Here is a 23,810-nt window from a genome sequence, read left to right on the forward strand (position 1 = left end):
TTTCTACCTGTGCCTTAATGTATGTGCTGAAATTGTTGCAGCATGTCCTACAGAAGCCTATTATTTCCATCTGCCACACTTTCATTGCTTTTTATCTATTTTTTACACTTTTTATTTTTCACATCAAATGAGAGCTATGTTAAAGTCTCAAGCTGTGACTTTGGACTTAATAAGTTATATTTTGGCTTTTACTTATATTGAGAACATATCATTGCGTGCTAAGTCACTTCAGTTGTGTCCAACTCTTTTCGACCCCATGGACTGCAGCCCGCCAGGCTCCTCTGTCCGTGGGTTTCTCCAAGCAAGAATACCAGAGTGGGTTGCCATTTCCTCCTTCAGGGGATCTTCCCGATTCAGGGATCAAACCCGCATTTCTTGGATTGGCAGGTGGATTTTTTACCATAAATATAGCAATTTTACTGACTTTTACTATCAATGGCACCCCACTCCAGTACTCTGGCCTGGAAAATCCCATGGATGGAGGAGCCTGGTAGGCTGCAGTCCATGGGGTCGCTAAGAGTCAGACACGACTGAGTGACTTCACTTTCACTTTTCACTTTCATACATTGGAGAAGGAAATGGCAACCCACTCCAGTGTTCTTGCCTGGAGAATCCCAGGGACAGGGGAGCCTGGTGGGCTGCCGTCTATGGGGTCACACAGGTGGACATGACTGAAGCGACTTAGCAGCAGCAGCAGCAGCAGCATGAGTGTTATCAGTTTTTTTCTGTATCCAGATGCTGTGTCTGAGGTTGGTGACTTACTGATTTTACTATTAAGAATTCTCTTATGAGTGTATCAGTTTTTTCCTGTATCCAGATGCTGTGTCTGAGGTTGGTTTTTTTTTTTTTTTTTCTTAAACTTTCATTTGATAATTTTTTTGGAAATAATTGAGAACTAAGATGATGGTAGCTTTCTTCAGAATGAAGTTTTGTTTCCTCCAAAGGACCTTGGTATGCCGTAATCCCAAAAAGTGAAGCTTGAGATTCTTGAGTTTCCTCCCCAGCGTAAGCCCTTTGGGGACCACACCCACAAAAAGGAAGTGGTGGTAGGTACTGTGGTCTGTGTTACTTAGTGCGCGGAGGATGGGCTAAAGAGGAAGGTGCCTCCTGCCACTCCAGAGATGATACTCCCTCTCGCTCTGCTCCCCTGGTCCGTCACTACCTGAGTCAAAATGCAACAGAGATGCCTCTATGTATCCTATCACATAGCTCTCTTTCAGCTGCAAAGAATGCTGGAAAACTAGCATTTTAAGGTGTTGTAAAGACTGTTGCAGACAGAATCCTAAGACAAGCCCCATGATCTCTGCTTCTTAAGTGTTGACATCTCCAATTAGGTTATACTGCATGGCCAAGGAATTACACAGATCTAATTAAGGTCCCAAATCAGCTGAATTTGAGTTCATAAGGGAGATTTTTCTGAGGGTCTAATAACATGAGTTTTAAAAAAGTTTTCTCCAGCTGGTAGCATAAGATGAGAGAAAGTCCACGTGTGAGAAGGACTGAACATGCCACTGCTGCCTGGAAGGTGGAAGGAGCCACAAGGCAAGGCAGTCTAAGTTCCTGGAAGCAGTGAGCACTGTCCCACCCGCCCGCCCTCCAGCAGCCAGCAAGGAAACAGGCTCCATACAGCAATCACAAGGAATGGAACTCGGCAGATAACATGTATGAGCTGGCAAGTAGTAAAGACAATGCTTTGATGATTCCCCGTCTTATGAGACTATATGCAGAGAATTCAGCCAAGTCATCCTAAACTTCTGACTTTAAAGGAATGTTATTTAAGCCACTGAGTTTGTGGAAATAATACAGTCATTCTTTGTCTTCCACCAAGATTCGCAAGGGGGTAAAATGTCCCAAGTACGAAGGTTCAGATACTGAGTGGCCAAAGTGAACAATAAGGTGTTTACTCCAAGGGTTAATAACTGAATTAGTTGAGATAAGCTATTCAGTCATGAGGTTTTGTAGAAACTCTTAAGAAATAGGATGGTTCAGTTCTTAAAAATGCCCCAGCGTTTTAGAGCAGCTGAGGCCCACATATACCCAAAAAAGATCAGACACAGCTTTCATATTAGCTACAGATACCTTTTGAGTAGAACTCTCATTTAGCTCAAAATGCAGCAAACTTAAATGTACTAAAATGAACACGTCCTACAGTAAATTAAATCACATCAGCATGAAAGAACAAGTATATACAAAATCTTTATAAACTCACATATTTTTGCCAAAAGTGTACAAGCAGTCTCATTTCACTGGGACAGAAAAGAATATTTTTGTTCTCCACAGGTAACTGAATGAAGTCATTGTACAATTCAGAGAAGCTATACATAGAAACTGAACTGGGTGTGAAAAACAATACTGTGTCACTCACAGTTGAACTAAAAATGAAACATTGTGAATGGGTTAATACCTGCTCTAAAACAATGTTTTATCTAATAGTATTAACCCACTTGCTAAATAGGCTTTGACTTATAAGATGCACATATTTCCAGAACTGTTCAACATCTCATACTGATACAGGATTCATACAGTTGCTAATTTTTAGTTTTAACAGGTATTAGCAAAAAATAATACGAACTGGTCTCTGCAAAGCAACACATTTACTTTCCTTCCGTGAAAATGACCCATTAGTTAAATTTTATTAGCCTCTCCTCCAAAGTCTGTGTTTTGTTTTACCAACCCTGAAACCTCACTAGCCAAGTCCACTGCTATTCTCCACTGACAGACTGGCCCAGACCTCAAGCTGCTCAGGACCTGGAATATCTTTATACCCAGAAATGTTCCACTGATAAAGGGGAGTGATCCAGGGGCGACGCAGCTACAGTTGCCACAACTTCTGCAGTTACAACAGATAAACTGGTTGGCAGAGGTAGCTGGGGACGTGTCAGACGTGGACCTGAGTCCTTGAATGGTGTTCCCTTTGCCAGGCCCTCCGTGGAGGAGAGTGGAGTAGAGGTGGAAAGTAGCTGCCAGTAAAAAAAATCATTCCTCCCCCTCACTCTTCCAAATCCTCCATTCCCTCTTTATGAAAACATTCAATTATAAGGACTCTTCTCTGTCCTCGTACTAGTGGAAGAAATAAAGTTCTGCAGATACCCATAGTTAAGAGACTTCAAATCCAGCAAGCAAGGCCTTTAGTGCAAATAAAATGAGTTCCCATTAAGGTCAAAATGTTATGTTGTAATTAGGTACCATGCTGGCTTCTTGATACCTTTTAAGGTCCAATTTTACCTTCTTTGAAATGGTTAAAGTATGTTTCAGCCAATTTCCTTCTGCAAATAGGAGTAGGAACTGTCAAAAACTTCATGTTATTGAAGGCAAAGCAGCCTCACGTCATCTAATCAGCTCAGTTGAGTCTGTTTTTAAAAAGCAGGACCCTTGTCCTATATTCAAGATTTTCTCACATATGTGAGGCATCTAAATTCTATGCTGTTAGAGTAGCCCATGTTTTATTAGAATATATTTACCTAAGACCAAAGTCAGGTGAGAAAGATTTTAAAAAAAAAATCTCCTAAGGCTCCTTCCCTTCCAATGAGGAAAGGGGTGACAAAAATTCAAGTGTCAATTTCCCTTTTCTGGGAAGAGGTTTAGAAAGGCTGGGCTCACCTTCAGAGCTCTAGCAGTTCCTTTTGAAATCTATCAGATCTAAAATATAAAAGTCAGGAAAAATAGTTACAAAACTGGGCATTTCTTTAAGACAAAACCTCGGTACTACTGGAAGAACTATGTGAAGGAGATGTTTAAAGAGAGCTAATATACATTCTTGGTTAAGTGAAGATAGAGAAAATGAGGATGCAACATCTTACATGTATTTTCTTTTTATGCCAGGACATGATACAATGAGGAGTTGCTGAGGCAGCCTGATCCCTGAAGTGAACTGCTCAGCTATTCTGTTAACCTAAAGAGGTCTGCAAAAGGATTGCTGTGCACAGACTGAGCTTTGCGGACTAACTGTGTCCAGTAGCTGTTCTCCTGAGAGAACAGAACCACCTGAAAACTTAAAGGCAAGTGTTTCCATTCTTTTAATTAACTAGGCTATGTTAAAATTAACATCAAAACCAGCTCTGAACCAACCAGCCCACCATGATGTAGTGCAAATCTCGCAGTGGCAGAATACCCCTGGAAAGGCTACACGTTGGTCTCTAGTCCCAGCAAACGTCCCATTCTCTCCACATTCTTATCAATTGTAGCTTGGCACGTTATCTCCTTAGCACATTCCATAGGAAACCAGCCCCGTTCTCCATCTCGAAGTCTTTCCCCTTCATACCAGCCTGCAAAAAAGAGCAGAGGTCTCAGGGGACACCAAGTATTTGGAGGAATTTTGATTGTGTTTGGCTCCAAGGGAGGAGCGTAGGGGCAAATTTCAGAGCCAGCATTCTGCCCCAGGTTGGATACCACAGATGGTGCAAGGTGAGGAGAGAGGTGGAACAGAGGGAAACCTTTCAAGAGGGAATCAATGGCATGTCATGATGAAAGGCAGGACATGATCAAAGGCCCTGATGTGAGCTGGTTGGGAGAGTTTAGCAGCTTGGGCCGAGTTGAAGAAAGGAATGATGATGCTTTGGGTAGCGAGAAAGTAATTTTTTTTACTTTATGTTTTTATTGAAGTATAGTTGATTTACAATGTTTTGTTTTAGGTGTACAGCAAAGTGATTCAGTTATACATATATATGTTTTGGTTTTTTTTCAGACTCTTTTTTTCCCTTAAATGTTGGTTATCTCGGAAGCCTCGAACTGTCCTGATTTGTTTTCATTCCTTTATTCTGTCCCATGGCAGTGATTTCCACTACTATGTATTCCAACTCACTTATCCATTCTGCTGCCTCATTTATTCTCCTGTTGATTCCTTCTAGGTATGATTTTCACTTCAGTTATTGTACCCTTCCACTCTGTCTGGTGGTTATCTTTTATAACTCTTTAAAACTCTTTGTAACTTCTCTGTGCATCTGTTCTTTCCCATATTCTTAGGTCATCTTTATGATCATTACTCAGAATTCTTTCTTCGGTAGATTGCTGATCTCCACGTCAGTTAAGTTGCTTTTCTGAGGTTTTATCTTGTCCCCTTGTCTGAAACATATTCCTGTGCCATCTCATTTTGTCTAAACGTCTGTGTGTTTTTCTGTGTGTTTGGAAGGTTAGTTGTATTTCTCAAACTTGGAGAAGTGGTGCTCTACAGGGGATGTCCTGTATATCTCAACAGTACACTCAGCTCACATCACCCAAGGGCCAGAGGCTAGCTGGTGCCTTCCCATTGGTAGGTGGACCTGGGTCTTGGCTCTCTGATGGGCCAAGTTAACATGGCTAATCAACAGGGCCATGTTATGGGTTGTGTCTACAGGTGGCTGTGAGTTCAGGAATTCTTTAGGGAGTCTGTCTGCTTATGTCTGTGGCTGTGTTCCTGCTCTGATGGTTGGTTCGTTGGCCTGAGGCGTCCTATTACTGGAGCCTATGGGATGTTGGGTAGGACCAGGTCTTGGTACTAAAAAGCCAATATGTCAGGCACCAGGATTGTCATGTGGTTGAACATAACCCAGTATGCCTGCCACCAGTGTCTGTGTCCAGACAGTGAGCCACAGCTGACTCCTGTTTCCTCAGGAGAACCTCCAAGACCCGCAGGTAGGTCTGATGTAGGTGCCTATGAAGTCACTGCTTTTGCCCTGGGTTCTGCTTACACATGACCTTGTATATGTCCTCCAAGAGTGAAGTCTTACTTCCCCCTGACCTGTGGAGAGCCTACACTCCCGCTGGCTTTTGAAGCCAAATCTCTGGGGACTACTTCTCCTGATGTCAGAACCCCAGGTGGGAAGCCTGAAGTGGGGCTCAGAACTCACTCCTGTGGGAGAACTCTTGTAATATAATTGTTCTCCTGGGTGGAGGGAATGTGAGATTTGCTTGTATCCTAAGTGCACCCCTTGATCTTGTTGGGTTTCTTCTTCTTTGTCTTTGGATATATAGTATATTTTTTTGGGAGGCTCCAGTCTTTTTATTGATGGCTGTTTACCAGTTGTGATTCTTGTGTGCTCATGAGAGGAGGTGAGCTTAGAGTCCTTCTACTCTGCCATCTTGTCCTCCGTCTGACTTAAATGAGGAAGGAGGAAACTCGGGATGAGAACTAGGTCACTGGGGGACCAGGAAGGAAGGAAACATTTCACGGTTCGTTTTGACTAACAGCCATGTAACTGCAGCTTATTAAAAAACATTTAGAAACAGTAATGTGTAGATAAAGGAGAGAAAGGTGCATAGGAGAAAACCAAAGGTTAGGGGACATAAGCATTGACAATAAAATGAGACCCTGAATGCTGGACCACCACCACCCAACTGAAACATTCCCACTCACCATCGCTAACACGCTGATAAATGAGGACCACGTCCGCCACCTGCAGAGAGAGTTCATCTGGCTGCTTGGCAGTAAATGATCGAATGATTTCCACTTGGGTCAGTGCTGAGGGGGAAAGGGGTTATAATGAGAAATGAAACAGGGACAAATCAATAATTTGCATTCACTCAGCCAGCATGGATAGAAAAAAGGTAGGCTCCAAAAAGAAGCAGAAATGAGTTTCTAGGAACTCCCTTACTTGGCCAAGAGCTTCAGAATTAGAAGCTCAGAATCAAGAGAGGCCTTTTATGATACATGAATGCCCTCAAAAATAGCCTTGATAAGTCATTAGATACATCACACAATACAACTAGAAACAGCCACGGGGGAAACTGAGGCAAGACAGATTAGGCATGTGCCAAGGCCATGCAGCTGAAGATAACATCCAAAATCTATGCACTTCTCCTGTTCTCACCCAGGGTGCTGCCCCAGCCCACCTAGCAGCACCTGAGAGCTGCCAGAGAAGTGCAGAAATAAAAGAAGTTCCAGCCAAATGTTAGATCCTAACAAACTTTTACTTCAGCGACTTGCTCCTGGCTGACCTGAGTTCTTACTTTGTTTTTTAATATGAAACTTGATTCCAGAGAAATGTCAAGCCAGTCACTTTGGCTTTGACTTTAAGCTGTGATTTGTGAGTGCTCCAGGAGCTCCAGTGTTGTTGCCCCAATTCTTTGAATTTGCCCTTCCAGCTAAAATCACCCAGAGCAGCGTAACGTCAAAGCAAAATGCTTAGCACATGGCACTACCCTTCACTGTGTCAGTTCCTAGCTCCCTAGAAAATTAAAATATTTTAAATATTATGTAATAACAAAAGGGTAAAGTGATTTACCTTAAGGTTAAAAATACACTTTAGTATGAAGAAGGTTTAAATATGCTACTACTGCCCATTAACAAACTAGAACTGTAGGAGCTTGATAGTACAAGCAAGGCGGTCAATATAAATTTAACTTTATTCTCACTATCGTATTGTATATAATGATGCACCTAACTTGCAGGTGATTTAAGAAACTCAGGAAAGCTATGCAATGATCTGCCACGTTTATAGAGTAAAGAACTGCATTTCAGGTTGGAATTTGTCCCCTTGTCTTCCAAAGCAGGGTGTACCCAGTGCTAATGTGGGTCAGCAAGAAGGAAACCTTGGAAACTTACAAAGAGGGTAGTGTGGAATTTAACCACTAACAACCCAGCAACCAGCAGGGGGCAGAGCTCTCTCTGTTTCAGATTGTCAGCCCTCCGGGTACTTACAGGTCCGATCTGGAGGCTGCTTCCCACTGCTGTGTCCCAGGGCAGTTATCCAGCGGGCTCGCTCACTCCTAAACGCAGGAAACATCCAGTTGAGAGGTTCAACAGTGCTTAGCTACAGAATTAGGTATATTCTAGAATGTAAAGGCTTATTTTCCCCAAAACAGGGCAGAGATTCTCTAGAAAGGTAAGCGGCTGGTCTTCAAAACCAAGGTAAGTTATTTTAAAATGACAATCTGGAAAATGTAAAGAAGCCCCAAACAAGTCATTGTCAAGAGATTCTGAATGACTCTATCTTGTTATTAAGTGGAATTTCTCATATGGCAGTTTGTTGTTGTTTAGTTGCTAAGTGGTGTCTGAATCTTTTGTGACCCCACAAACTGGAGCCTGCCAGGCTCGCCTGTCCATGGGATTTTTCAGGCAAAAATACTGGAGTGGGTTGCCATTTCCTTCATCAGGGGATCATCCCACTCATAGCCACAAAAAGATGCTCTGTACACTCACAACCTGATATTTAACATTTCAAAATAAAGTTTCATGAAACAAAATCCTAGTAAATCTCTCTCTTGCCACCCCCTCCTCTCTCCTCCCTGCACACTCAACCCATTTGTAAATAAATGAGAAAGCTGAAAAACTGCCATATTTAAAGTTGTTCTGTCCTCCTACAACAAACATTGCCAAATATAAGCCTTAGTGAACTAGAAATTCTCTGTTCTCAGATGCTTAAAGTGGTTTAGTGATTACAGACAAAAGAAATTTTTTAAGGTTTTAAAAAAAAGATTTTTTTATATTAAGCTATAATTATATGAAACAATTATTTAACTAAAAGATCAAAAGTTTAAGATGAGCAAACATTACTCTGTAATACAGTAACCCCAAGTTTCTGATTTGGACAGTCAAATATTAGGACTATGATTAAATAAACCACACAAACATACACACTTTAAAATCTTTTTAGGAAGCACTTGTCAGACATACCACTTGAGATCCATTATTTCCTTTAAGTTTCCCAAAAGCCTGTTCAAAGGATGAGAAGACTGAACAGAAGTTCCAAGGTAAGTGACCCAAACCCAGGTCAGTTTCTACTACTACACTCTACCTCTTAAGAAAGGGATGCCTTATAATAATAAAAAAAATAACCAAATGGGCCCTAGTCAAACTTAACAAGGTTTTGTACAGAAAAGAAAACCATAAACAAAATGAAGAGATAACCTATGGACTGGGAGAAAATACTTGCAAATGATGTGACCAACAAGGGCTTAATCTCCAAAATATACAAACAACTCATACAGCTCATAGGGCTTCCTTGGTGACTTGAGAGAGTGAAGTGCAATGCAGAAGACGGGTTCCATCCCTGGGTCTAGAAAGTCGATCCCTGGCTCGGGAAGATCCCCGGGAATAAGGGACTGGCTACCTACTTCAGTATTCTTGCTTGGAGAATCCCATGAACAGAGGAGCCTAGTGGGCTAGAGTGCAAGGGGTCACAGAGTCAGACTCAACAACTAACTTTCTCATTTTCATACAACTCAGTTAAAAAAAGCCCAATCAAAAAATGGGCAGAAGACCTAGACACTTCTCCAGGGAAGACGTACAGATGACTAACTAGTAGGCATATGAAAAGATGTTCAACCTCACTAATTATCGGGGCTTCCCTGGTGGCTCAGTAGAGAGTCCGCCTGCAGTGCAGGAGACACAGGTTCGATTCCTGGGTCGGGAAGATCGCTTGGAGAAGGAAATGGCAACCCACTCCAGTATCCTTGTCTGGAAAATCCCATGGACAGAGGAGCCTGGCAGGCTACAGTCGATGGGGTTGCAAAGAATCTGACATGACTGAGCGAGTAGGCACATGAAAAGATAGCCTCACTATTAGAGAAATGCAAATCAAAACTACAATATATATCACTTCACACCGGTTAGAATGGCCATCATTAAAAAGTCTGCAAATCACAAATGCTGGAGAGAGTATGGAGAAAAGAGAACCCCTCATGCACTGTTGGTGGAAATGTAAGTTGGTACAACCTCTATGGAGGTTCCTTAGAAAACTAACGAGAACTACCATAAGGCTGCCTTAGTACCCTGGACCTGAAAGATGCTTCCGTCATTCCATCTTTATTCCCTGACATGTATCCATCCTTCCATCCAGACAGTAACTTTTTATAGCTGGGGATTTGACATGCCGTTCCATACCTTTCCTATTCTTCTCAATCTTAAGTATGACCTTTCCTCTATTTTTAACCAAGCTGTGTCCACTCATTATCACTACTTAGTTTCCTGTGGTGGCTCAGTGATAAAGAATCCACCTGCCAATGTAGGAGACGCAGGTTTGTTCCCTGGGTCGGGAAGATCCCCTGGAGAAGGAAATGGCAACTCCTTCTAGTATTGCCTGGAAAATCCCATGGACAGAGGTGCCTGGTGGGCTACCGTCCATGTAGTCACAAAAACATTGGACTAAACAAGATCATATTGAAGAACACGCATAAAACATTGCACTATTCTTAAGTGTATACAGATCTGTAAGTGTTTACTTAGGTACAACCATGTACTCACACCCCCAGATCAAGACCCAGACCTACCAGGAGGTTCCTTTCTGTTCTTTTCCAATCAATGAACTCCCGCAAAGGTAACTGCTGTTCTGATTTCCACCACACAGACAAGTTTTGCTTATCTTGAACTTTATGAAAATGGAATCCTATATTGTTGTCCACTTTGATACCTGGCTTCTTTTGTTCAGAACGTTCACCCAGTATTGAAAACACAAGGCTCATCTCCTCCAGATTGGCCTCCTCTGAAGCATGAACCACATTTCTGACATCATCCCGTTCTGGTAATGCTGTCCCCAGGCCTTCCTCCACACAGCCCTGTCACATTGCTAGGAAGGTACATACTTCCTGAAGGCAAGCACCTTATCTCTGTATCTGCCTGCACATAACAGGAACTAGTAAACACTGACCTCTGCTAAACTGTTACTACTCATCACACACTGACCCCATCTTTTTTGGGCTTATCTGTTTCTCCAGCTGGGCCACAGATTCCCCCAGGACAGGAACTGAATCCTGTAAATAGTATAAGGGATTGTATATATGCCAGATATGGTGCTTTTTTTGTATTTAGTGAGTACCATCTCATCTTTACAACAATTTTGAAAATTATTACCATTTTTTTTTTTTTTTCAGAGGATGAAGCTGAAGTCTGGAGTGTTAAGCACCTGCTCATAGTAAAACTTCTAAGTGGTACAGTCAGATTGTAAGCCAGGCAGCCAGGGATAAAAGAGGCTGCGCTCCTTAGCAAGTGCTCACAAAATAACCAGGGAGGCAGGAAGGATAGAAACTGCTGAAAGACAGACAGACTTAAAAGAAAAAAATGAGGCCAGTTCCTGGTTGAGCTGCTGTGTCAAGTAGTAATATGCAAAGTTCATATAGAAACTTGTGACACAGCCTTGCTTTCAAGAACTTGATCTCTCTCTAATACAGGTCCAGGGCTTTAAGGAGGTTGTATAAGGAGGCAGTGAAGCACAACCTCTTCATATAATCCCTTTGTTAGGTCTAAGGTTTTTTTTTTTTTTTAATTCAAGCTCAACAAGAATTTCCAAAGTACAAAGGCAATTGAAAACTAAACAATATCTTAAGGATGGAAGCGCTGTTTGCCAAGCGTAACCTGAAACGATCCGTGTCTCCACACGCCATATCCAAACACGTCCAGCTCACCATGGCATCTTCACACAGCCCTTACTGCCGTCTGCAGTCTTCAACATAGACCCTCTCTGGCCCTGAGTGGCTGGTCTCAGCGGCAGCCTCACCCTGCAGCTGGCTTCCAGAAGTCCAGATGAAATCTCGCTCCTATGGCATACTGCCTGGATGCTAATGGCATCCTTTAGACACAGCGGCCCCTCACAGGGACTCCAGGGCACAGAACAAGACACTCCTTGTTGCCTTGCTGAAAGGAGCTGCTTCTTGAAAGGGCTTCAATGGGATCAGCCCCACCCCCTCTGAAATGCCATCAAAACCACACGACATTACCCGGGGCTTCCACAGACTGTGCCAAGGAGCTCCCGCCCGTCGTGAGGCGGAAAGCGCTGCATCTCTAAAGCAGGGAGGAGCCTTGCTCCATGTGAAATGGAGTTCTAAGAACAAGAAAACCCTAGGTGTAGACATACCCATTATTAAATTTAGATATCAGGTCCAGGGCTCACAAGCAGACAGCTATTTTCTCTAGGGACAATGAGACAACACAAATTAACAGTCCACACCAAACCTAGTTCATTGAGATTTCCCTCTGCCCAAACAAAGTCCCAGAGTCAACAACCAAGGCTGCTAATGGAGACCCGAGGCAGGTCAACTTTTAAGGCACTTCTGACTCCTCCTTTCAATCAGCATTCACCCTGCCTTTGCAGGAGCCCTGTGGTAGGCAGGGGTTGCTAAGTGAGTAGTATGGGGTCTCTTGCTCTTCACAGCCATCAGTGAGGGATCGGAGCAAAAGACAAACACACAGAGAATCCAACGCATCCTGCATTGTGCTGGGGTGGCGCCTTCTCCGTAAAACCCATCTGACCAGAAGAGAAAGGAGACTGAGCTGAGGAGAGACCCCTTTGACACAGATATCTGGAAACGCAGTCCTTTCTGTCTGCAAGCATGGAATGATGCACCTCCAGTTCCTCACTCAGGAGTCAGCCATCGTAGCACCTTGACCTGTCCCTTATGTGATTATGCACAGGTTTAAACTTAACTGCACAAAGGTCAAAGATACAGCCAGGCTGGACTTTCATTGTGTATCAGGCATCTGCTAGAAAAGACATGCACCCGGAAACAGGCAGGAGTGTGGGCGAGATGGAAGGGAATGAACGTGCCCGCAGAGGGCTTCACTACTGGAGCAGGTCGTCCTGGCTTTTCAATAGAAGCCCAGAGACTTCAGCTGCTGTTTGACCTTCCTTTACCCCTTTTAAAATGGCATTTGACCAGACACCTTTTGTGCTCCTTTTCACAGCCTGCAAATTTACTTATGGTTCCTTCTGAAACTCCTGTACCCATGGCCTTTGGAGAAAAAGTCCCCTGAGCCTTCCTAAGGTGATCATGGAGACCGCTGTTTCTGTTCATTCTCTCACACATTCAGTTCAATGAGATGAATTTAATATGTGATCCAAAGAAAACCCACAGGGCAGAAAACATTCTCATGAATGCTGTGCAACAAAACTTTATAAAGCTGTACCAGCTCAACTTATTTTAAAAAATCTAACCAAAGCAAAGTAGTTCCCCAAGCTCACTAAGAGCTTTAAAATTCTTATTCTGTGACATGCTATATAGTTAAATCAATTGTGTCTTGTCTGTCCTATCAAACAGCTCATGAGACCTAGTCTGGTCCACACATCCTAGAGTTAACTTGAACTGGGTCAACTACCTTTAAAAAAAAAAAAAAAGGCCAACGCCATCACCTGCTCTCGTTTTCCTGGATATCAGTGATGAGGAATCATCAAAGATTAAGTATCCTGATGGGCACCTACAAATGTAAAAGATTATTAGACGTAGATTCAACAAATACTACAACATAAAATAAATTTTTCCCATACAAAGTGTCATCTCTGGATTTTTCTTAAAGGGTGAAGAGTAGGTTAGACATACTATTTACAGTTTTATTCCATCCTATTTACTTCCTGTTAATTAAGTCATTAACAGAAGCAGGAAGAGAGCAAAAGACTGCCTGCAAACAATGCCCCTTTATCAGGAGACGCAGGAGTGGGCTGTCTGAATGGCTGACGGGACTAACTACATCCATTCGGCGTCTAGTTCATCTTGTGAGACAAATTTTCAGAAGGACCTCTGCTGCAGCTTAAGGTGATTATATCTTATAGCTAAATAGAAGATAAAAGTTTGTGTTCATTACTAAACATGTCCTGCACAGGCTGAACCCAAATGCCATCCAAATTCCACTGTGAACACAGCAAGCCAAGGACACCACTTGCCACAGCCTCACTCCATGCCAGCTGCAGCTGTCTGGGCTTCATTTGAATGAAGGCAGACAAAGGGGGCTGTCGGGCTCCAACATTCCTCTTGAAAGGCCAGGGGGAGAAGCGACAGTAGGAAAACATTCTTCCCTAGTCCTTTTATCAAGGGTCAGCTTCTGTATTTTCCACAGACTATTGTCTCATTAATAATACAGTGACTTAAGATCTTTAAAAAGCAAACAGATATAACACAGTATGGCTTAGAGGTACATCCTTAAAAGGGTTTAACCACATCCCTGAGAACAAATGTTGAAAAACAGGTGGAATTTAGATAACACTTGCTCTAGCAGCACAAAACTAACAACAACAAAATCTCAGTGAATAGAGATTGACAGAGAAGCAGTATTTCCCTACACCTGGTTGCAAGTCCACCTTGGCTTAGATATAGAAAAATGAATTCGATTAATTGTGGGTCAATTCCAAAAAATACTCATCGGGAACCTGCTATGTACAGAGTGAGAAAAAGACAAAACAAGCCGAGTGTGGGGATTAGTAGGAAAACCATGCAGAAGTGGAGAGAAGAGTTAGAGGCTCTGAGGATGCCTCAAAAGATAAAGGATATGCGGTTGTCCTGGGGGGTAGGTGGTGGGATGGAAACATGTAGGAAGATGCAATATACTTTCATTCAGGAAGAACCAGTCCAGGATGGATCTGTTCAGACCTAGAAGCATCAGAAATGGCACCAAGTCTCCCAACTGGATAATGTGAAATTAAAGTAATGCGCATGTTAGGGGAAGCAGAGGGTACTGGCGATGACCAGTTTCAGAAAGGCTGCATTTCTGAAGGGGAAGTGGAGAGGAAAGGTTATATGTGGGAAAAAAAAAATGAGAGTGCACAGATAACAGGTTGAGAAAAATTCAAAAAAGAAGGGTCAGCATAAGAAAGCTGGATGGCTAACAAAATGAAATAGCATTAGAAGTAAAAAAAGAGGAAATCTGGGCTGCTGGGGGTGGTCCCCAGGAAGCCATTGCTCTCATCTTCTGATGTAGTGCCCTCAACCAGGCGGCAGAGGAAGACACCATACTGAAGATGGTTAAGGAGTAACTCAGTACAGGGCATCAGCTGCTCAAGCCAAAGCATCATCGATTCCTCTCTTCCCCTCCTGGCTACCCCAACTCATCCAGTCCTGAAGCTGGCCCTGTTGCCTCTGCCTCCACAGTATAATGTTTCCATCTCCTCTCACAGACCACAGTCCATGCTGCCATTTGACTCATATAATAGGACCCTAACTCCTCTCCCCAATGAATCTCCTGCCTCCACACCTGCCTCTCTAGCTTATGTGATTCTAAACCAGTGCTTCTCAAAATACCGGGTGGACTGGTCTTCACCACCCCAAGACCCCCACCCCTGTTCCAATTCAGTGTGGACCAACTGTTCTCAAATACAATGAAAATGAGTTGCTGTTGAAATAATCACATACTTTGATACTGCAGAAATGTCAAATCGTTGTATGTTTTTAACTGTTTCCCTCAGGCCGGGCCAGGAACAGTGTGAGGACTGGCAGCCCATAGACCCTACTGGAATAGCTCTGCTGAAATGCTCCAGGCTCCACCAGTGTCTCAACTACCCACTCTCCCCTGACTTACTCTGATCTAGTCACTTTCACTATGTTCAGGCCAAGTTTCATGGCAGTTGGGACTTGCTGTGCCCTCTGCGTGGACCATTCTGGCCATGCCCTTTCCCACAGGTATTCTCCTTCATCCCTCAGGGCTCAGTTCAAATGTCCCCCGGAGATGTCTTTCTGCACCATCTAATTTGGAGGACATTCTCTACCCTAGCACCTAACACTCACTCCAGAACACACTGTCTGACTTTACTGTTGCCACTGCACTTTTTTTTTTCCACTTATTTTTAATATTAGATGAAGAGGGCCTCCCTGGTAGCTCAGTGGTAAAGAATCCACCTGCCAGTGCAGAAGACATGGGTTTGATCCCTAGTCTGGGAAGACCATATGTGCTGCAGAGCAACTAAGACCGTGTGCCACTACTACCGGGCCTGAGCTCTAAAGTCCCGGAGGTGGGGATGGGGGGTCAGGAGTGGCAGAACAGAGGGTGGGCGAGACAGAACCGAAAGAGAAAAATAAACCAACAAGCACGGTGCATGCAGCAAGCGCTCGGAATTCTCAGGAACAAGACCAGTCAGTGCTCTCAGAAGCAGCACTAAGGGGTTCCCTGCAGAGCAAAGACCTGGCACCTGGAGTGAGCCCCGAGGCCTGAGACATCTGGTAATGTGAGGAGTTCCAAGAAGAGTATTCCCGGAAGTGGGAAAAATGGCCAAAGGAACAGAAAAAGAAGTTTTTAAGTGGAAAATAACCTGGGGGGTGCAACATCTATTCAGCCTTATAAAATATTTCAAATCATATGATGCCCTAAATTTACCACAGACCTTTTCCTTTTTTGAGTCTGTGGACTTACACATGCACATTTTAGTAGTTTTTCACATTTGATGGCAACTGGCTTCCTGGAGTCTCCCCTTCAGATCCAGAATAAGGCCAGGTGCGAGAGGAATAGTCTCCTGGTTGGCAGCTTCTCAAGAAGAAGCTTAACATTATCAGAACGCTAGAATCAGAAAGGTCAAGGTCAAGTCGCATCTTTGTCAGCAACCCATTTCCTGTGTAATTTCAGGCAATTCACTTCACCTTTTGGAATCTCATCTGATATCTGGGGGAAAAGCTGAGGAAGCTGGACATCAGGCTTATAATGATGAGGGTCACTACATGTCTAAAGATGCTCTGGAGAGCCAAAGAGGGGGCTCTTCTTAATTTCCCCAGAACAACAGACATAACACTGATCCTGAAGAAACCAAGATGTTGTCTGTCTTATATGTCATCTTACTTATTACATGCTTCAAAACTCTGAAGTACCATCCTCGAGAAACACCCACAGCTCCCTTCTTCATGCTCTCTGGCTGGCTTAGTGTCTGGCCCACCCCAGATGCTCGCCAAGTGTTTGCCCCACTTCCTTTCAGTGAGCTTTTCTGCATTCTTTGTGTAATCAAAGCTATTAATCTGTTTTTGCACAATTCCACTGTCTTATGATAGCCGAACTGTCCCTGTGCCAAAGAGCCACCCCCTTCCTATTGCTGCTGATTTTACATTCCCAGGTGGGCTCTACTAAGAACAGTTTTTCAAAGAAGGTGAATATTTAGGTACAGACCTCATTCTTTTTCAAACCAAAGAACAGCCAAAAAATGTAAACAATTGATCTGAAATTCTGCAATTATTCAAGGCCAGGGTGGTGATAAAAACCTTGTTTTCTCAACTAGATTGCTAATGGACTATTTTAACCACATATGAAAGCTAAAAAACATTCTCACCTATACCTTTTACAAACCTTAGATGCAAGGAAAACATTCTACACAAATCAAAACTCTGACTGTTCAAAACCATGTAGCCCAGTGCCAACCTGCACATTTCCAAATACAGCATATAACAGCTTGCCAGGATTTTAAACAGCTGATTTGAGAAAAAAAAAAAAAAAGTGCATTTTGACTGTCCTGTTTTTTTCCAGCACCAAAGTATTTGTCCAGATTTTTACTTTGCAACTGTAACTGAGTTGGGAGCAGGGGAGAATGAGGGAGTCATTCCTTCCATACCCAAGGAGAGAGCTACCCGTTCACATCTTCTGGAATGTTCTCTTGCTATTAATTAAAGAGCTACAAATATGAGTCATACCCACGGGTTTACGGGTGACACAACTAGATATTCTGAGAATTTCTGGTTGAGGAAGTGAACATCCATTCAGTCCACAGCAAGAAAAAGGGTGGAACCTGGGTTACAGAAAGTCCCAGAAAAGGATTGAGCCTTGGTATAAAAACTGGACGTGCCGGCTTACTCTCTTGGAATAATCTCAGAAACCAGCAGCAGAGATTACATAAATTATGGATGAGAGAGTCAGGAAAAGATCTGTTGATATGTTGGCAAGATCTGAATAAAGAACAAACAATCCTTATAAACACAGAGAAAAGGAAAACATAAGCGAAACCAACAACACTTTCTCCCTTATTAAAGATGACAAACGAATGTCTTCATCTCTGAATAATTCTTTAGAATGTCTGGACAAGCAGTCATCTCTGAAGTGTTCAAGACTTATTTTCATCCTTAAAGTTCTTTAAGATCTAAAGTTCAGACATACTAAATTCTCTTTTTTCAGAGAGGCTTCCCCCAAACAGAGGACATCTAGGTTTGTCTTTACACGCTAAGGGATTTAATCATTTTTAAGAGTTGAAGAAATGCCTTCAAGAAATGCCTCAGCCCTAGCCTTGGGCGTGTCCCCGTCACCTGCACAGCCCAGTAAGCACCACACCCACCAAAGGTCCCTCCCCAGAGGTGCAAACACAGAGGAGCATCCTTGGAATGCGGCAGGGCTTTCAGGCCCTTTCCTGGAAGAATTCTGGGGCCTAAAGGAAGAGGCATTTCTTTGTTTTATAAACAAACACAGGGGATGGTGCTCCTTTTCTTACTCATTCCCTCTGTTAGCTTGAGAAGTGCATTTGAAATACTCCCTTTCTGCTGTTTTGAAATCTCAGATAGCTTTCTATACCCTGCCCCTCTTGGTTTTCTTCACCCTTTGAAAAGCTACTTCTAGTGCCCCAAACATGAAATGATCATTCATCATTTCACGCGGATAGCTTTTCCCCTTCTTTTTCTTTTCTTGTATCTCTCTTTAACAAACCAGGGTCCCTGTTAAATATTCTTAGAAGAATATTCAAGAAGAATTTAAGAAGAGGGTAGACTTGACAGTTAAGCCCCCTTAGCTGAAGAACTCTTATATATTCTTAAGAATATTTAAGAAGAATTCTTTCACTAAGATTTTGTTAGTCTTAGGGTTGTTATTCACCCTGATTCATTTTCATCACACCACATAAGAGCCAAGTAGGAGAGAGTATAGGAACCCCAGAGAACCAAGGATTAGGGACCTTCTTTCCCTCCAAGGCTTCAACCTCTGACCCAACATAATACCTGCCTATGATGATTATTTTAAGAGGAGGCTTCCAGTTTCCAAACAAATTGGCCAACTATCTCTAAATGGACAAAATCGCAATGTAACTGAATAGGATCCTACAGGGTCTTCTCGGGACAGAACCCCCACCCCCACTGTCCTCTGCTGCAGCTCCTTCCAGAGGGACCTAAATAACAGTATCTGATGTACATTCCTGAACTGTGTCACAGATGCTAAAACCACCACCAAAATGGAAGAAATTAATTACTTGATGATCTTGCACCCCCCAGACCCACTGGTACCTAAGGATTGATAAGGTAAACCACACTGTTACCTGAAATCAACCAACCAGAACTGGGCACCAGCTGACCACATACCCTGTAACCCCTTCCCTCACCTGGCCTTTAAAAATGCTTTGCTGAAATCCATCTGGGTGTTTGGGGGTTTTCAGAGCACAAGTCACCCATCCTGTGTTGGCACCTTTACAGTAAAGGCTGCACTTCCCTTCATCACAACCTGGTGTCAGTAGATTGGCTTTACAGTGCACAGGCAAGCGGACCCAAGTTTGGTTCAATAACAGCGAGGGTAGACTTGACAAGTAAGCCCCCTTAGCTTCATCCCTTATGGGCTTCCCTGGTGGCTCAGATGGTAAAGAATCTGCTTGCAATGCAGGAGATCAGGTTCGATCCCTGGGTTGGGAAGACCCCGTGGAAAAGGGAATGGCAACCTACTCCAGTATTCTTGCCTGAAGAATCCCATAGACAGAAGAGTCTGGCATGCTACAGTCCGTGGGGTCACAAAGAGTCGGCCATGACTGAGCAACTAACACTACCACTACTAGCTTCATCCCATGTGAGAATGGACTGCCTACTAACTGCTGCTGAAACTGCAGGCACAAACGTGATGACTGTTCTGCCTCTGCATAAACTCTGGACAGGAAAGAGGGGTCATCAAAATGTTAAGGAACCACTGGAGGAAACCACCCACCTTGACCAGGCAAGACGATTAACACTTGCATGAGTTGCCTCACAACAGGAGGGTCCCGCGGTGCTGCCCCCAAAAAACTTAACCAGAAGAATTTGGGAGGGGCCAAAAGGAGGGAGGAGATGCCACCCCATAATGTAAGCCAACCTCCCAGAAACTGTCATGCCAGAATCCATCATGGCTGAGAGATGTGCATGCCACCAGGGAGGACCCTGAGTCAGACCAGGAATGGGGCAAACAAGATGACTCCTCATTACTATGAAACCCGAGATCACAGGCTCTATGCAGAGGTCCTCCTGGGTTCCCTTACTGCTGCTCTCCGCCTGGGCACCACTTCCCTATAAAGTCTCTTGCTTTGTCAGCACATGTGTCTCCTTGGACAGTTCATTTCCAACTGCTAGACAAGAGCCCACTCTCAAGCCCAGTTTCCAACCGCTAGACGAGCCAACTGCAGGGGATCCCCCTTCCTGCAATAAATATATTTCCCTAAACCCAGTGTCTCTTTTGACAAATCACTGGGCTTTCGTGCTGCCTGGCTGAAGGTAGGTGGTTGCAAAATGACTTCAATTTCAGTAGCTAAGGAAACACAGGGCCTAGAATCGAACTACCAGTAAGTCATATTCCTAGGGCTCCTGAGTCATATTTTTATCAATAATTAAACTGATTTTAAACCATTCTGTAAGTATAAAAGCACACTACTTAAAACACAACACATCCATCAGGAATCATGGGGACAAAAATATCTATCTCTCTCAGTACGTGGAGAGGATCAGAGTGAAAAGACGAGTATCTGTATAAAACATCCAGATGCTCTGCTTGGTGCATAACAGGCAGGCAATAAAAATACATAGTAGGTAGAGTTTTACTGTTTCTAGGGAGTCTGTGGACCAAGGGTAATTAGACCATCAGCAAATATGCTGAAACCCTCGCCCTGCGCATACTTACTGCGTCTCTGCTCCCAGCAGCATCTCCACTTTCTCATTTGCGTGGTTACTAAGGACAGTCAGCGTAAAGAGGTGACTGGCAGAGTTCTGTCTTGAATAAAGCATTGTGGAGCTGTTCTTCCCTGGAGAAGAAGTAAGCTCTTCACTGTCACAAGACTCCACCAGTAGCTGATCTCTTAAAGCATAATCATTGACATTGTAACTTTCTTCACTGTAAAGAAAAGGGAAAAAGAACATTATCAGGAATTCAGTGGATGAGACTGTGACACTGTCGATTTTCAAGTCACACTTTGGGGGATGTGGAAGGGAAGGGAAGGAAGACAGGGAGAGAGAATTTATTTTAAATAGGAATTGAACTCTGAATTATTCCTACTGATTCTGAGTCAGTATGTGTGCTCATTCACTTCAGTTGTGTCCAGCTCTTTGTGACCCCGTGGACCGGGGCCCGCCAGACTCCTCTGTCCATGGGATTCTCCAGGCAAGAATACTGGAGATATTCCCGACCCAGGAGCTGAACCCCCATGTCTTATGTCTCCTGCATTGGCAGGCGGGTTCTTTACCACTGAGCCACCTGGGAAGCCCTATGAGTCAGTATAAGCCTCCAAAATGAAAACTTGTTAATTACTATTTTTCTGTTGTATACTGAATCATATCCTAGGTATCAAAGCAATATCAAGACTCCCCTGGTGGTCCAGCAGCTACGAGTCCATGCTCTCAATGCAAGGGACCTGGGTTCAGTCCCTGGTCAGGGAACTAGATTGCACATGTCACAACTAAAGATCCCAAGTGCTGTAACTACGACCTGATGCAGCCGAATAAATATTTTTTAAAAGTAACTAAAAGTAATACTAAAAACAATTATTAAACCCTCCAGGTTTCCTTTTCCACTATCCTGGCATTGCTGCAAAAAGTAAAACAAACAGATATCATGGTACTGCTTGAACAGCTACTCCCCAGTTTCACCTCCATCTGCAGGATGAGATCTCCTCACACTCTGAGTGGCAAGGCTACACTACCAGCCTCCAAACCACCAGGCATAGGAGGGAAGAACAGCCTCAGAGGTCGGTCTTCTGGCAAGACCCCCAACCCTTCCTCCCAGCATGTACAGCCTCACCACCTGCTTAGAAAGCACCCACTGATCCCACCACACCCTCTATCCCTGCTTGTGCCCCAGACTGACCCCCTGGTGGTCTTCATTCCTCTGGGTGCACTCTTGCCTGCACAGCCCTAAGCACGTGCCTAATTGGGCCTCACCTCCCTAAACCCCTCAGCTGGTTGCTAAACCCTTCCACTGTGTCCTCTGGAAATCCAGCTAAATCTTCTAAATCCTCAGCCTCTTCTCTGAACTCTCTCTTTACCTTCTTGCCTTAACAGATAGTAGGCTCCTACTAAAGAGCACTGCCTCCCTAGAAGGCTTTCCACCTGCTTGAGTTTCATAATTCTAGACAACAATCACTTCCTCCTCCCAGAATGTCCCCCAGTTTTGTGCTCATGCCATCAGTCTCTATTTCATCATCAAAGTCATCTCCAGGCCCCTGGAGCCTGCCTCATCCTCATTCATGAGTGTAGCTGCTGGCTTCCTGGTGCTGTCCAACACTCCTTTCTTGAATTTCCATGTGGCAATCCTCCCACAATCCTCGCCTCTCAATTCCTTGATTTCCCCTTCAAGGATCGACCCTGTTATCACCAACTGCAACCTCTCTTCAATCCCAATGTCAAAACCACTTCCTAACCAGTCCTGCTAGTCTCTTTGACTCATCTCTTCCAATCCTCAATCCCAACAATTTTAGCCCACCATTCCTACAACCCATTGATTCTACTGCCTTTCCCTCCATCCTTGAACCCTCATGTCCTCTCATTCACCCTTATTCAATTATCCAACTTGAATTTCATGATACCTAGTTATATAATCACTCCTTGTATACACAGTCATTTTCTTGGCAAATCCAACTCTAGTTAGATACAGCTCTCTTCTATTCTCTGTCTGTCCTCGCAGTTGAACATGGCAGAGCTCAAAAATAACTGGTGAATAAATGGATGACCATGCAATACATTCTAATGCATTCTAAGAACCATATTGAACAATTAACTTAGCTAATAACAAATGCAAATGTATGAACTCAGGAGAGCTAAGAAAAATCCTAGTGCTTAACTATGTTAGGAATTTCAAAATAGGCCATTTTGCTCAAGATTTCTGAGAAATTTTTTTCATCTGGTAGTGGGCATCTGTCAACCATTCCCTTGTAACTCTCCTTTAAAAACTTTATGGTCTTTTAAAAATTTAGTTTGATAGATCTTTCCCCCACCCCAAACCAGCAAATACAGTTGTATCATCCATAAAAGAAAAAAAAAAAAAGCCTTTTGATCAAGCCTGTTTGTTGCTAGGGTAATAATCTATATTAACTGGAAGTTCACATGGCAACATCATCTCTGAAACTTGCTGAGACTGCATACAGACCAGCACAACTGCACTCAGAATATATAAAATATTTCTCATATCAAAATGAGGGTTATCAAATTTCATGTGATTTTTATAAAAGGAGGAAGCAGGGTAATATACTTTACAAACAAACAATATTATATTTTTTAAAGACCTTGTGTACCAGAACCAAAGCAGTCAATTTTGGGCAAAGCAGGTGTGGGGTTGCAGCCTGCAGGCCTACAAGCCTCATAGTTGCCCAGCCTCAAGACAAACCCAGCAATGACAGAGACATCAATGGTTTATGGGAGAGGGGATCTCACATCTGAAACAGAAGGGTCCCAGAGTGACAAGTGTGCTGCAGGCGGCGAGTAGACCAGGGCAGCAGTCTTCAGTGCTCAGGGGAGAAGAAGCTACCATTTGCAGGAAGAAGTGACATCAAGTGGGCTCACTGGTTTCCATGAAAACGTCGCTCACAGCCCCTCTGGTTAACAATCATCATGAAGGCAGATGTTTCCCTTAACAGACTAGCATGTGGAGCTGTTCTGACCAAAGAATCAGAACAATCACCACCTCGGGCAGTGGGCAAGCACATTGCTGTGAGTTGGGTATGGGTGAGGGAGGGACCCAGCAGGGCATGTACAGAGAGGAAGAGAACAGCCATCTTCAGTGGCCTGACCATACAGCAGGTAAGGCTTATAATACTGTCTAGACATCTGAGACACAGATTCAATAAAATCCAGGACTCGGGATAAGACCAAAAGGAAAAAGAATAAAAAGGAAAGTGAAACCTCAACAAGAGCTACAAAAACGAAAGAAAAAAAAAAATGAAGACTTCTTTGGAACTGTCCTCTCTCGGCACCCCTGAGCTACTCTCTTGGTCCAACTCACAAGCTTAAAAAGATCATCTTTAAGT

General features: G+C 43.5%; 1 protein-coding gene across 3 annotated transcripts in view; it reads right to left on the reverse strand.

The window, feature by feature from the left end:
* The window catches only part of ARHGEF26 (Rho guanine nucleotide exchange factor 26), a 142,193-nt gene continuing 120,268 nt past the window's right edge, over nt 1,886-23,810 (reverse strand). For 2 of the 3 annotated variants that reach the window (XM_018048732.1, XM_005675418.3), the window contains 4 exons: nt 20,477-20,686; nt 7,616-7,683; nt 6,332-6,436; nt 1,886-4,265 (listed from right to left, as the gene is read on the reverse strand). In XM_018048732.1, the coding sequence (XP_017904221.1) occupies nt 4,123-4,265; nt 6,332-6,436; nt 7,616-7,683; nt 20,477-20,686 (526 nt within the window). In that variant the 3' untranslated portion in view covers nt 1,886-4,122. Of the gene's footprint in view, nt 4,266-6,331; nt 6,437-7,615; nt 7,684-13,037; nt 13,103-20,476; nt 20,687-23,810 lie in introns of all 3 variants that reach the window. The other variant, XR_001918121.1, reaches the window with a different exon arrangement.

The sequence above is a fragment of the Capra hircus genome, chromosome 1, assembly GCF_001704415.2.
Source record: "Capra hircus breed San Clemente chromosome 1, ASM170441v1, whole genome shotgun sequence".
NCBI lineage: Eukaryota > Metazoa > Chordata > Mammalia > Artiodactyla > Bovidae > Capra > Capra hircus.